Below are 14300 nucleotides of genomic sequence, written 5' to 3'. Positions count from 1 at the left end.
ACTCTTCTAGGACTCCAAGAAGGGCATCTTCATACTGTCATGGGCTTGGGTAAATCAGACACATCTCTTTTCAGCTTCTTGACTCTGTATATGCTTTTAAAACGACATGTCTACTTTATCATTATAATTTTACAAATTTTAAAGTATGTTCCTATCTACATACCAGATTCTAAAGAAAGATTGTTCCCTAAGCAGTGGAAGTTGTGGAGAGGTTTCAGTATGCTTAATCTGCCGTTCAACATCTTAGAAGCAAAAATGTCATCATAAGTGACAATTGTAAATTGTAAAACAATGCTGTTGATAATTTTTGGTGTATCTTGGTCCTTGAATTATTAAGTTTAAACTGGGCTTAAAATGTCATTTTGAAATTATAAAAAAAGAATACATAGCATTTTCAGATTTGGTTACATTGTTTTTGATATAATTTAAGTGGGAATAAAAATTGTCATGTAATTTCATCTCAATAATAAAAAAGTCAAATATGAATATAGCATATAGTCTTTATACATTTTCCTCTTTATTTGCTTCTATTCTGTAGATTTGAGATTTGAGTCAAAGAAGTTTATCTAAGGTTGTAGATAACTTGGAATTGGGGTTCAGTTATATTCTTAGCTTGTAATCTAAATACACAAACATGTCTTTAATGAATAAGTCTATCATGACAGAATTTTAAAACGTGGATTATTCCACAAGTGGGAAGGCAATGACATTATTTTGTAATACCTTTTGATATTTCACTGAATTTTCCTTAACAGAATTAGCCAATGCAGCTGTCCTAAAAAATAAATTCTGTAAGTAAAGAATTCTCTTCCCATGTTTCATAAATATTAATTATACTGTACTAAGTGATTTACAGTTAATCATTGCAACAACTAACAGAGATAGGCTTTGTCCTCATTTTAAGGATGGAGAATTGAAACTCAGGTTAAATAATTTGTTTGACTGTGGGAACCAAAGTTGAATGGAAGTCTGTATGACTGCAAGCCCATGTGTCACTTTTTGTTTTTGTACAGCACCAGACAGCTGTGGAACCACCATTTTATGGATACGTTTCATTCTATTACCATAGGATGTTTTTCTATTTTAATAATTAATATTCTTTTTCTTTTAACAAAATTGACAATTAACAAGATTGTAATCTAGTAAAAAATAAGTGTTTTAAAAATTTTATGATGACCCAGTAGTATAAGGTTAATTTTTACTTTTATTTTTGATATAATGTATTGTCTTCCTGCTGCTGCTGCTGAAGATAACTGTTATTTATGTCTTTTTATTTTAGGAGTTGACACAAAGTTGAAGTTCACTCTTGAGCCATCTTTAGGTCAAAATGGTTTTCAGCAGGTAATTTTATTTTTAGTTTCAAAAATACCTTTATTTGGGAGTAACTATAAGGTACACTGGGATATATTCTCAAAGTGGGAAGAATAGCATGTGCTTGGATATGCATAAGATGAGTCAGTTTTTAAAATTGTGGATAAAATAACTTGTGAAGCTATAAGTGGCCTGGATTTATACTTGCAGTGAAAATTTTTGTACTTTCTTTTAATGGTTCAAGTGTGGGTAAAAAAGTTTGAAAACCACCTGCTATTATTGTGAATCTATAACAGATGTCTTGATTTCTCAACCAGAGCATCCCAACCCTTGTGTGCATGTGTTGCAAGTGGATAACAGGTGTGTTAAGGGGGCCTAAGTGGAGGAGTTGGGGCAGTCATGGCCCTTAGACCAGACATCCCTGGCTGAAGGAAGCTCGGAATGTTTACCCCAGTGTTCTGTATAAATATTATCATATTCTACAAATGTCAAGATGGAAAAAAGGTTGAAAAGTGCTTAACCAGGTCAATATTATCACTTTGACAGTGTTTCTTCTTTATTTCTAGTGGTACGATGCTCTAAAGGCAGTTGCTAGACTATCAACAGGAATACCAAAGGAATGGAGGAGAAAGGTGAGGAGGATTTGTATGGCTCAAATGCAAAAGGACCATCACTCTGTCTCTCTTTAAAGTGTCTGGGATGTCAAAAAGAATATTCTAGATTTAGTTATTTGAAATCTGTCCCTCTTCATTATTCATTAATTCAATATGTATTTATTGATTATTCTGTGTCAGGTACTTTCTGTAGGTGCTAGGGATACAGCAGTGGGAAAAAACCCCAACAGACCAAAATTTTTATCCTTGCAGAGTTTATTATGAATATAATATAAAGTATTTCAGATGATGCTAAGTGCCATACGTAAAAATAAAGCAAAGAAAGAAGTAAGGAGAGTGTAGGGGAATGGAGATAAGGAGGTAGCATTTTAAATGACAAGGTAATTTGAATAGGGCCCTTAAAGAAGTGAGCAGTGGCCACATAGCTATCTGGTGGAAGAGTACTCCAAACAGAAAACACCCTCAGATGGGAGCATCTCAGGAGTATCCAAGCAGAAGTTAAGAGGCCAGGGAAAGCAGTGGGGGGAGGGTAATAGAGGTAACGTGATGACCTTAGGGGAATGGCAGATCTTGTAGGACATAGGAGGACTTTTGCCCAGTGTGAGATGAGAAGCACTGGAAAGTTTTGAGAAGGGGAATAACATGGTATGACATATTTTAAATGGACCATTCTGACTGCTAACTTGAGAATGTGAGGGACAAGGGCAACAGCAGAGAGAGAGCAGTAGGAAACTTGCAATAATTCAGGCAAGAGTTAGATCAGGTTTTGGTAGTGGAGATGGAGAGAAGGGATAAAATTCTAGATATATTTTGAAGGCTGAGTTGACTTGAATTCCTATTAGATTGAATATAAAGTGTAAGAGCAATGTCATCAAAAATTTCAGGATTGACTTGAGCTTCTGAAAGGGTAGAGTTACTATTTTCCCAGAGGGGACAAGCATGTGTGTGTGTGTGTGTATCTATATAGTTGGGGGTGACGGTTGGTTAGATGATTGGTTTTGGATATGTTAAGGTTATGTTGCCTGTTAGATATCTAAATTGAAGATATCAAGTGTATATTTGCACATATGATTGTGATGCTTAGGAGAGAGGTCTGGCTAGAGATATTAATCAGTGTTAGTCCTGCTAAGTTATGTTCAAAAGTCAAAATTGGACTGTTGATAGTTGCTGACCTGTTGATAGTCAAAATGTCAGCTATTTATTTGTAAACCTAGTTTCTCCCCCTTTTAAAAAATTTTTATTGAAGTATAGTTGATTTACAATGTTGTATTAATTTCCGCTGTACAGCAGAGTGATTCAGTTATATATTTCTTTTCGTATTCTTTTCCACTATGGTTTATCAGGGAATATTGAGTTGCCCTTGTCTAGAATAATGAGTATGGTTCCCTGTGCTGCATAGTAGGACCTTGCTGTTTATCCGTTCTACGTATAATAGTTTGCATCTGCTAATCCCAAACTTCTTATCCATCCTCACCCCTCCCCAACTCGGCAACCACAATTCCCATTTCTTTTTTAAAACTTAATCTTTTTAAGTTATTAGCTTCATGTGTACAGCAAAGTGATTCAGTTGTACATACACATATATCCGTTCCATTTCAGATTCTCCTTCCATATAGGTCACCACAGAATATTGAGTAGAGTTCCCTGTGCTGTACAGTAGGTCCCTGTTGATTATCTATTTTATATACAGTGGTGTGTATATGTTAATCCCTCACATTTCCCCCTTGGTAACCATAAGTTTGTTTTCAAAGTCTGTGAACCTGTTTTGTAAATAAGCTTGTTCGTATTATAAGCTAATATTAATACTTTTAGAATCTGAACATTGAGGGTTCTCCAAAATGCACATGAAAAATGGCGTTATGAAGCAACTTTTCAGGATAAGGTAATGAAAGGAGTAAAGGTATCCAGTAATTTCTTTAGAAAGAATTATTCTTTATGGGAACCCATCTATCAGTTTTCTTGTGTATGTTAGAGAGGGATGGTTGAAATGCAGAGGTGAAAACAGGCCCATTCTCCATGGAGCTGCAAGGAGTCAGACATGACTGAGTGCGCACACACACACACACACACACACAAACAAAAACACACTCCATTCCCCTCTCTCTCCATGGATGGCCAGGGAGCTCTTGCCCAACATAGAGAGTAATCCGGAGCCCAGTATAATAAGCTTATAAGATGCTTTGGAATAGGGAATAACATTTCATGCAAAGATGGGCTCGATAAAGGACAGAAATGGTATGGACCTAACAGAAGCAGAAGATATTAAGAAGAGGTGGCAAGAATACACAGAAGAACTGTACAAAAAAGATCTTCCCGACCAAGATAGTCACGATAACGTGATCACTGACCTAGAGCCAGACATCTTGGAATGTGAAGTCAAGTGGGCCTTAGAAAGCATCACTACGAACAAAGCTAGTGGAGGTGATGGAATTCCAGTTGAGCTATTACAAGTCTTGAAAGATGATGCTGTGAAAGTGCTGCACTCAATATGCCAGCAGATTTGGAAAACTCAGCAGTGGCCACAGGACTGGAAGAGGTCAGTCTTCATTCCAATCCCAAAGAAAGGCAATGCCAAAGAATGCTCAAACTACCGGACAATTGCCCTCATCTCACACGCTAGCAAAGTCATGCTCAAAATTCTCCAAGCCAGGCTTCAGCAATATGTAAACCGTGAACTCCCAGATGTTCAAGCAGGTTTTAGAAAAGGCAGAGGCACCAGAGATCAAATTGCCAACATCCGCTGGATCATGGAGAAAGCAAGAGAGTTTCAGAAAAACATCTATTTCTGCTTCATTGACTATGCCAAAGCCTTTGACTGTGTCGATCACAATAAACTGTGGAACATTCTGAAAGAGATGGGAATCCCAGACCACCTGACCTGCCTCTTGAGAAACCTGTATGCAGGTCAGGAAGCAACAGTTAGAACCGGACATGGAACAACAGACTGGTTCCAAATAGGAAAAGGTGTACGTCAAGGTTGTATATTGTCACCTTGCTTATTTAACTTATATGCAGAGTACATCATGAGGAACGCTGGGCTGGAAGAAGCACAAGCTGGAATCAAGATTGCTGGGAGAAATATCAATAACCTCAGATATGCAGATGACACTACCCTTATGGCAGAAAGTGAAGAGGAACTCAAAAGCCTCTTGATGAAAGTGAAAGAGGAGAGTGAAAAGGTTGGTTTGAAGCTCAACATTCAGAAAACAAAGATCATGGCATCTGGTCCCATCACTTCATGGGAGATAGATGGAAAAACAGTGGAAACAGTGTCAGACTTTGTTTTTTTGGGCTCCAAAATCACTGCAGATGCTGATTGCAGCCATGAAATTAAAAGACGCTTGCTCCTTGGAAGGAAAGTTATGACCAACCTTGATAGTATATTAAAAAGCAGAGACATTACTTTGCCAACCAAGGTCTGTCTAGTCAAGGCAATGGTTTTTCCCGTGGTCATGTATGGATGTGAGAGTTGGACTGTGAAGAAGGCTGATCGCCGAAGAATCGACGCTTTTGAACTGTGGTGTTGGAGAAGACTCTTGAGAGTCCCTTATACTGCAAGGAGATCCAACCAGTCCATTCTAAAGGAGATCAATCCTGGATGTTCATTGGAGGGACTGATGCTAAAGCTGAAACTGCAATACTTTGGCCACCTCATGCGACGAGTTGACTCACTGGAAAAGACTCTGATGCTGGGAAAGGTTGGGGGCGGGAGGAGAAGGGGACGACGGAGAATGAGATGGCTGGATGGCATCACCGACTCTGTGGACATGAGTTTGAGTGTACTCCGGGAGTTGGTGATGGACAGGGAGGCCTGGCGTGCTGTGATTCATGGGGTCGCGGAGAGTCGGACACGACTGAGCGACTGAACTGAACTGAACTGAACCCACTCCAATAATCAATAGAATGGGAAAGACTAAAGATCTCTTTAAGAAAATTAGAGATACCAAGGGAACATTTCATGCAAAGATGGGCACAATAAAGGACAGAAATGGTATGGATCTAACAGAAGCAGACGATATTAAGAAGAGGTGGCAAGAATACACAGAAGAACTGTACAAAAAAGATCTTCATGGCCCAGATAATCACGATGGTATGATCACTCACCTAGAGCCAGACATCCTGGAATATGAAGTCAAGTGGGCCTTAGGAAGCATCACTAAGAACAAAGCTAGTGGAGGTGATGGAATTCCAGTTAAGCTATTTCAAATCCTAAAAGATGATTCTGTGAAAGTGCTGCACTCAATATGCCAGCAAATGTGGAAAACTCAGCAGTGGCCACAGGACTGGAAAAGGTCAGTTTTCACTCCAATCCCAAAGAAAGGGAATGCCAAAGAATGCTCAAACTGTGGCACAACTGCTCTTATCTCACATGCTAGTAAAGTAATGCTCAAAATTCTCCAATCCAGGCTTCAATAGTACGTGAACTGTGAACTTCCAGATATTCAAGCTGGTTTTAGAAAAGACAGAGGAACAAGAGATCAAATTGCCAACATCCATTGGATCACTGAAAAAGCAAGAGAATTCCGGAAAAATATCTACTTTTGCTTTATTGACTATGCCAAAGCCTTTGACTGTGTGGATCACAACAAACTATGGAAAATTCTGAAAGAGATGGGAATACCAGACCATCTGACCTGCCTTTTGAGAAATCTGAAAGCAGGTCAGGAAGCAACAGTTCAAACTGGACATGGAACAGACTGGTTCCAATGGGGAAAGGGGTACATCAAGGTTGTATATTGTCACCCTGCTTATTTAACTTATATGCAGAGTACATCATGAGAAACGCTGGGCTGGAAGAAGCACAAGCTGGAATCAGGATAATGGACTGACTGGATTGCTGGGAGAAATATCAGTCACCTCAGATATGCAGATGACACCACCCTTATGGCAGAAAGCAAAGAAGAACTAAAGAGCCTCTTGATGAAAGTGAAAGAGGAAAGTGAAAAAGTTGGCTTAAAACTCAACATTCAGAAAACTAAGATCATGGCATCTGGTTCCATCACTTCATGGCAAATAGATGGGTAAGCAGTGGGAACAGTGACAGACTTTGTTTTTTGGGGCTCCAAAATCAGTGCAGATGGTGACTGCAGCCATGGATTAAAAGACGCTTACTCCTTGGAAGAAAAGCTATGACCAACCTAGACAGCATATTAAAAAGCAGAGACATTACTTTGCCCTCAAAGGTCTGTCTAGTCAAAGCTATGGTTTTTCCAGTAGTCATGTATGGATATGAGAGTTGGGCTATAAAGAAAGCTGATCGCCGAAGAATTAATGCTTTCGGAGCAGATTCTCGAGAGTCTCTTAGACTGCAAGGGGATCCAGTCATTCCATTCTAAAGGAAATCATTCCTGAATATTCCTTGGAAGGACTGATGCTAAAGCTCCAATACTTTGGTCACCTGATGTGAAGAACTGACTCATTGGAAAAGACCCTGATGCTGGGAAAGATTGAAGGCAGGAGGAGAAGGGGACGACAGAGGATGAGATGGTTGGATGGCATCACAGATCAATGGACATGAGTTTGAGTGAACTCCAGGAGTTGGTGCTGGACAGGGAGGCCTGGCGTGCTGCAGTCCATGGGATCGCAAAGAGTTGGACAAGACTGAATGACTGAACTGAACTGAACCCACTACAGTAATCTTGCCTGGAAAATCCTATAGACAGAGGAGGCTTGCGGGCTACAGATTAAGGGGTTTCAAAAGAGTCAAGCGTTACTGAGAAACTACACAACAACAGCAAAGATAATCTAGCTATTCTACTGAACTGAAATAAAATTTGATATGTTTTTATTTTCTTAACAATATCCTTAATGGCTGGATTGTTACTTGGTATGTAGTAGGAACTCATATTGAAAGAATAAATAAAAGTCCCTAATTGGTACAATTTAGTACAGCAGACTTTTCAATGAGGTTCTTAGTTTTCTACATGTAGGCTATATCTCTTCTAGTAACAGTTTTCATTTTCTTGCTGGATGCAATCAGTATTGCCTACTGAAGAAAGATGAAATTATGTATTTTACTTTAGCATTCTTCATTACTATTTTAGGTTTGGTTGACCTTGGCAGATCATTATTTGCACAGTATAGCCATTGACTGGGACAAAACCATGCGTTTCACTTTCAATGAGAGGAGTAATCCTGATGACGACTCGATGGGAATTCAGATAGTTAAGGTAATACCTCTGAGTTTGGTTTATTGTCTTAACTTGGAAGATTTCTAAGAACCAGATGCGTCCTGGACAGAGGATCAAGCCTTATGGTTTGAATGTCTGTGTATTTCCTGCTTCCTAATTTCATTAGTTAGCAACTTTTTAAAATGGGGAATTTGTTGATGCCTTGTGTTTGTACATCTGCATGTTGCTAGTAAGAGGAAAATGTTTCCATTCATATTCAACTTATTTTGCCTGCATGATAGGAAATTGAAGTTCCTTTTTTGTTTAGCATGGGTCAGTGCTTTTAACTGGATTTTTACATCAAAGTCACTGAGAAATTTAGTTAAGCCTATTTCCTATTAGAATAATTGGGCAGTTATTAGGATTTTGATAAGTTCTTAACTGTCATTTTATGAAGATAGTTAAATTGACTGATGGGTTTACTTTACACCAGATGGTTGAATGTTCAGGCCAGCTGTGGAGGCAGCCGAGGTTCACCTACCTGGATTATTACAGTTGATTAGAGCCTGGCATCAAAAGCCAAGGATGCTGATTTGATTTAATCCCATTTTTCTTCTCTTACATAAGCCTCTAGGGCATGCTTTTTATTTTATATGAGTACATTACGTATGATGCCAAGCTGATGTTTTAAAATGAAAGTTGTTTCATGTAAAGTTTGGTCACCAGAAGTTAGCTAATGCTTTGGCAGATTTGAAAATTTTTTTTTCAGGAGCAAGTACTAACTAAAAAGAGCTATATTTTCATCTTACTTGGTGTGTTTCAGACAAGTTTCAAAAAAAAGAAATTTTGTACTGTAATATGTTTGAAAAGCATCTGTATTATGCACATTTGAGCTGTTTGTTTGGAATTTCAGTATGTGTAACCTACAGATGAAGTATTCCATATTTGAAATACTTTCTTTCTATTTAAGTCGTGAGTTAAGGCAATGCATGTTTTATAAGAATCATGTTAAGAGAATCTTTTTTTCTTGTTGAAATGAATATGTCACTAAAATGAATAAGTCCTGAAAAATCATAGTCTCTGCTTGATAATTATAGGTATTGTCTTCATTATATATTAAAGCACAGCAGATGTTTCTGTCCTTTTATACATATTTATAAAACAACTTGGACAGAATGATTTTTCTGTGTCTTTTTGGTACTGGTTGCATTTTGCTCCTGAATACTATTTGGAGTTTTGATAGCTAAATATTTATATACATACCTGTATCTTTTTTTTTTTTTTTGGTAGAAATAATGTTAGCGTCTATCATACATGTGTTGAAATGACTTGTTTTATTTGAGATGTATCATTAAAATAAACTGTCAATTTATTTGAAAGCCTAATGTTATATTTGTTAATTCTGAGGGCCTTTTTGTGTTAACTCTGGAAATACTTTTGGTAGAAAATTTGCCTGACTGAAATTCCCCTTGAAAATGCCTCAGCATTTTAGAAAACTAAAAGATACAAGCTTTAGTCTATGTATATAAGTTGCTTATATATTTTAAACTAAAATCCATTTTGATAATCTGACTTAATGCTGAGACAAAGAAAAAACGAATAGTTTTTTTTCTTTTAGAGAGAGCATAAGGAGTTATTTTAAAAAGTATTGTTTCCCCTCTTGTTTTAGGATCTTCACCGCACAGGCTGCAGTTCGTACTGTGGCCAGGAGGCTGAGCAGGACAGGGTCGTGTTGAAGCGCGTCCTTCTGGCTTATGCCCGATGGAACAAGAATGTCGGGTATTGCCAAGGCTTTAACATCCTGGCTGCACTGATTCTGGAAGTGGTGGAAGGCAACGAAGGCGATGCTCTGAAAGTGAGTATCAGACTCTGAAGAAGGGAACTGAAATTCTTCAGAGAGTGAGTTACTGCAACTGTGATTTCTCTTCCCTGATGCCCCAGCTCCTTCCAAAGTGTTTACTGTATCTTTCTAATTATCCATGACTTCCCCAGGTTAAAGCCTGGTCGCAGGACAAATTTCTCTAGCTGCCAAATGTGAGGAGAATGATTGTTTCTAGCTCCCTTCCATTCTGTTCCGTCGGTCAGTCGTGTCCGACTCTAGCTCCCTTATGAGACATATAAGGACATACATATGTGTGTGTTAGTTGCTTAGTCGTGTTCGACTCTCTGCAACCCCATAGACGTAGCCCACCAGGCCCCTCTGTCCACGGGATTCTCCAGGCAAGAATACTGGAGTGGGTTGCCATATCCATCTGTAGGACATATATATATATATATATATGGCTTTTTGAGGATGAGGGTGGGGGAACAGATCTTTCTTTCTCTCTCTCTCTGCTGTGCATGTGGGATCTTACTTCCCCAACCAGGTATTGAATCCATGTTCCCTGTGTTGGGAGCTTGGAGTCTTACACTGGACCACCAGAGAAATCCCTGAGACATCATATTTTTAAACCAAGTTCAGTACTACATATATTGATTACCCAGTGCTGCATAGCAAATCAGCTGCTTCAAACAGCAAATGTGTATGAGATTTCTTTGAGTCAGAAATCTGGGCACAACTTAGCTGGCTCAGGGTCACATTATCATGGCATTCAAACTCTCAGCTAGGGCTTTAGTCTCATCCGAAGGCTCAGTTGAGTGGGAAGAGCACTGGCTTCCAAGTTCATTCATGTGATCCTTGGTAAGATTTCATTCCCCACAGATGGTTGGACTGAGGGCCTCAGTTTTTTGCTGGATATTATTCTTTGCTCTGTGGGCCTTTCCGTTGTGCAATATGGTGGCTGGCATTCCTTAGAGCGAGCAAGAGAGTAAAAGAGAATGAGCAAGTCAGAGGAGACTATGTTACAGATCTGCAGCCTAGTATTAGAAGTGACATTCCATCATTTTTGCCATGCTTTATTTTTTTAAAATTTATTCTTAATTGGAGAATAATTGCTTTACAATGTTGTGTTGGTTTCTGCCATACATGAATCAGCATAAGCATACACATGTCCCCTTCATCTTGCACCTCCTTCCCACCTCCCACCCCACCCCACCCCTCTAGGTGGTCACAGAGCACCAGGTTGAGCTCCCTGTGTCACACAGAAACTTCTGCCATGTTTTATTTATTAGAAGTCAGTCACTAGGTCCAGCTCCTATTTAAGGAGAAGGGCTTATACAAGAGTGTGACTACCAGCAGGTATAGATTCTGGGGGGTCGTGCTCTAAATTGCCTTATTTGTTATACTTAATTCTGGTTAGTTCTTTTTTTTTGATGTTGACCATTTTTAAAGTTTTTATTGAATTTGTTACAGTATTGCTTCTATTTTATGTTTGTCTGTTTTTGGCCCCAAGGCATATGGGATCTTAGCTCCCCAACTAGGTATTGAACCTGCACCTCTTCTTTGGAAGGTGAAGTCTTAACCACTGGACAACCAGGGAAGTCCCTGGTTGGATCTTCTTAACAGGTTGCTTTCGTATCTGGGGTGAGGTATGAAGGAAATAGGCTGTAAGTGAATGTCTGCTGAAAGGTGCTTGTGTGGAGAAAGGTTATGAAAGTGAATGATATGTCTTTTAATCTTTGATGTCTAGGGCCTTTTTTTAGTAAAAAAAAAAAAAAAATTCTGGAAACATTTTGAGATGGGACGCTAGTAAGTTAAACTTGTAGGTCTGAATATGACTCAGTCACCACAAAAAGTCTTTATGAGAAATGAAGGATTTCAGGTGTCGAGGATGGCCACTGCCTTTTTTGCTTGGGGTAATATAGGGTTGCTAATTCGTATTTGAACCCTGAAACTGTTGTCGATTGCAGTGTTGTGTGATGGGTGGGATAAATACTTAGTCTTTGTATTCCAGGTCCCACTCCTCCCAATTCTGTTTAATTATGGAATGTACCTTAGTCTCCAAAATCACTGCAGATGCTGATTGCAGCCATGAAATTAAAAGACGCTTGCTCCTTGGAAGGAAAGTTATGACCAACCTTGATAGTATATTAAAAAGCAGAGACATTACTTTGCCAACCAAGGTCCGTCTAGTCAAGGCAGTGGTTTTTCCCATGGTCATGTATGGATGTGAGAGTTGGACTGTGAAGAAGGCTGATCGCCGAAGAATCGATGCTTTTGAACTGTGGTGTTGGAGAAGACTCTTGAGAGTCCCTTATACTGCAAGGAGATCCAACCAGTCCATTCTAAAGGAGATCAATCCTGGATGTTCATTGGAGGGACTGATGCTAAAGCTGAAACTGCAATACTTTGGCCACCTCATGCGACGAGTTGACTCACTGGAAAAGACTCTGATGCTGGGAAAGGTTGGGGGCGGGAGGAGAAGGGGACGACGGAGAATGAGATGGCTGGAAAGCATCACCGACTCTGTGGACATGAATTTGAGTGAACTCGGGAGTTGGTGATGGACAGGGAGGCCTGGCGTGCTGTGATTCATGGGGTCGCGGAGAGTCGGACACGACTGAGCAACTGAACTGACTGACTGACTGACTGACCTTAGTCTCAGTCACTCACTTAATGTCTCATGGAAAAATGAACACATTTTCCTCCTGGTTTTACACACATTGTGATGGAATTAATTATAAATCCATCCTGACATGATCTCAATCTGTATTCATCCTCTCAAATTTTCCATTCATGTATTTAAGGAAGCAACTTTGAAGCTATTTGTGTATCACATAGTTAGGGGTGGAAGAGGGGAGGCAGTGACAAATCAAATACATGAGTTTAGACATTTTTTATTAAAAGCAATTTTGTTTACTCATTCTGTATGCTTTACTCAGTTTTTTCCCCAGGTGTAATTTGCACGACTATGGAATGAGAACTGTTTAGTTGAAAAGCTGAAGTGAACAGTTCAGGTTAGAGAGTGGGGTGGAGAGGTTTGGGATACAGGACGTACATGCCAATCAAATCATGAATCTCAGTAATGCTTGAGAAACTAAAAATTCACATAAAAGGATGAATTAGACAAAGCTGAGGAACTGAATATTTATATTTCTGCCTCTAAGAAAATGAACTCTGTGGAATGAAATGACATCATCATCTTTTGGGAATCTTGTGGTTAGACATTTAATATGCAGAGGAAAGTTGGGTTCCTGAAAACAGTTCCTACGCTAAGGGAAATATTGGATGTCAGTGTTTTTCCAGGGGCTATTTTGGCCTCTGTCAGTTTTTGTTAATAGGGAAATAAATGGTTTATCAGAGTAGGTAAACCATTTCCCCTGCTTTTTTGCATTTATTGTTTTTTCTTAATAACTTAGGTTTTTAAAATAGTAAAAAACAGAGTTTTGAAAATAGTTGAAAATATTTAACTATTTGTTAAAAATTTGAAGCTTCCCTGTTATTTTTTTAATACTTCATTTTAAGGAGCAGTTTCAGATTGAAATAAAAATTGAGAGGAGGAAACAGAGATTTTCCATATACCCCCTGCCAATGCAGGAGACATAAGAGACGCTGGTTGCATCCCTGGGTCAGGAAGATCCACTGGGGTAGGAAATGGCTACCCCCCACCCCAGTATTCTTGCCTGGAAAATCCCATGGACAGAGGAGCCTGGCGGGCTCCCAGTCCATGGGCTTGCAAAGAGTTGGACATGACTGAGCAATGGAGCACACACGCACACTTAATTCTTTTTAGTGATGAATAATATTCCATTTTCTGGACCTACTGGAGGACTTCTTGGTTGCTTACAAGTTTTGGTAATTATGAATAAAGCTGCTATAAAAATATGCATGCAGGTTTCTATGTGGATATAAGTTTTTATCTCCTTTTGCTAAATACCAAGGAGTCCAATTACTGGATTGTATGATAAGAGCGTGCTTAATTTTATAAAAAACTGTTAAGCTGTCTTACAAAGTGACTTTACCAGTCTGCATTCCTACCAGCAAATCTAGAGTTCTTGTTGTTCCATATCCTTGCCAGCATTCGGTGCTGGCAGCATTCCAGATTTTGGCCTATAAGTGTAGAGTGGTATCTCATTGTTTTAATTTGAATTTCTCTGATGACTGTGATATGAAGCATCTTTCCATAGCTTGTTTGCCATCTGCACACCTCCTTTGGTAAGGTACCTGTCAAGGTCTTTGGTCCATTTTTTAATTGGGTTGCTTGTTTTCTTATAATTGTTGAGTTTTAAGAGTTCTTTGTATATTCTGGGTGACACTCCTTTGTCAGATGTGTCTTTTCAAGTATTTCCTCCCGGCCTGTGGCTTGTCTTCTAATCTTCTTGACAGTGTCTTTCACGGAAGTTTTAAATTTTAATAAAGTCTAGCCTACCAAGTATTTCTTTCATG

At 39.0% G+C, this 14300-nt stretch overlaps 1 protein-coding gene across 6 annotated transcripts in view; it reads left to right on the top strand.

Annotated features, from left to right (window-relative positions):
- TBC1D30 (TBC1 domain family member 30) overlaps window positions 1–14300 on the top strand; it is a 94112-nt gene that overhangs the window by 48646 nt on the left and 31166 nt on the right. For all 6 annotated transcript variants that reach the window (XM_088837057.1, XM_088837056.1, XM_088837059.1 and 3 more), the window contains 4 exons: window positions 1280–1341; window positions 1878–1943; window positions 7970–8095; window positions 9705–9890. In XM_088837057.1, the coding sequence (XP_088693183.1) occupies window positions 1280–1341; window positions 1878–1943; window positions 7970–8095; window positions 9705–9890 (440 nt within the window). The remainder of the gene's footprint in view (window positions 1–1279; window positions 1342–1877; window positions 1944–7969; window positions 8096–9704; window positions 9891–14300) is intronic.

Source organism: Moschus berezovskii, chromosome 6 (assembly GCF_049115385.1).
Source record: "Moschus berezovskii isolate FMDL1 chromosome 6, NW_MosBer_1.0, whole genome shotgun sequence".
In the NCBI taxonomy this organism is placed as follows: domain Eukaryota; kingdom Metazoa; phylum Chordata; class Mammalia; order Artiodactyla; family Moschidae; genus Moschus; species Moschus berezovskii.
Note: the sequence above shows the minus strand (reverse complement) of the source record. Positions and strands in the feature narration are given on the sequence as shown.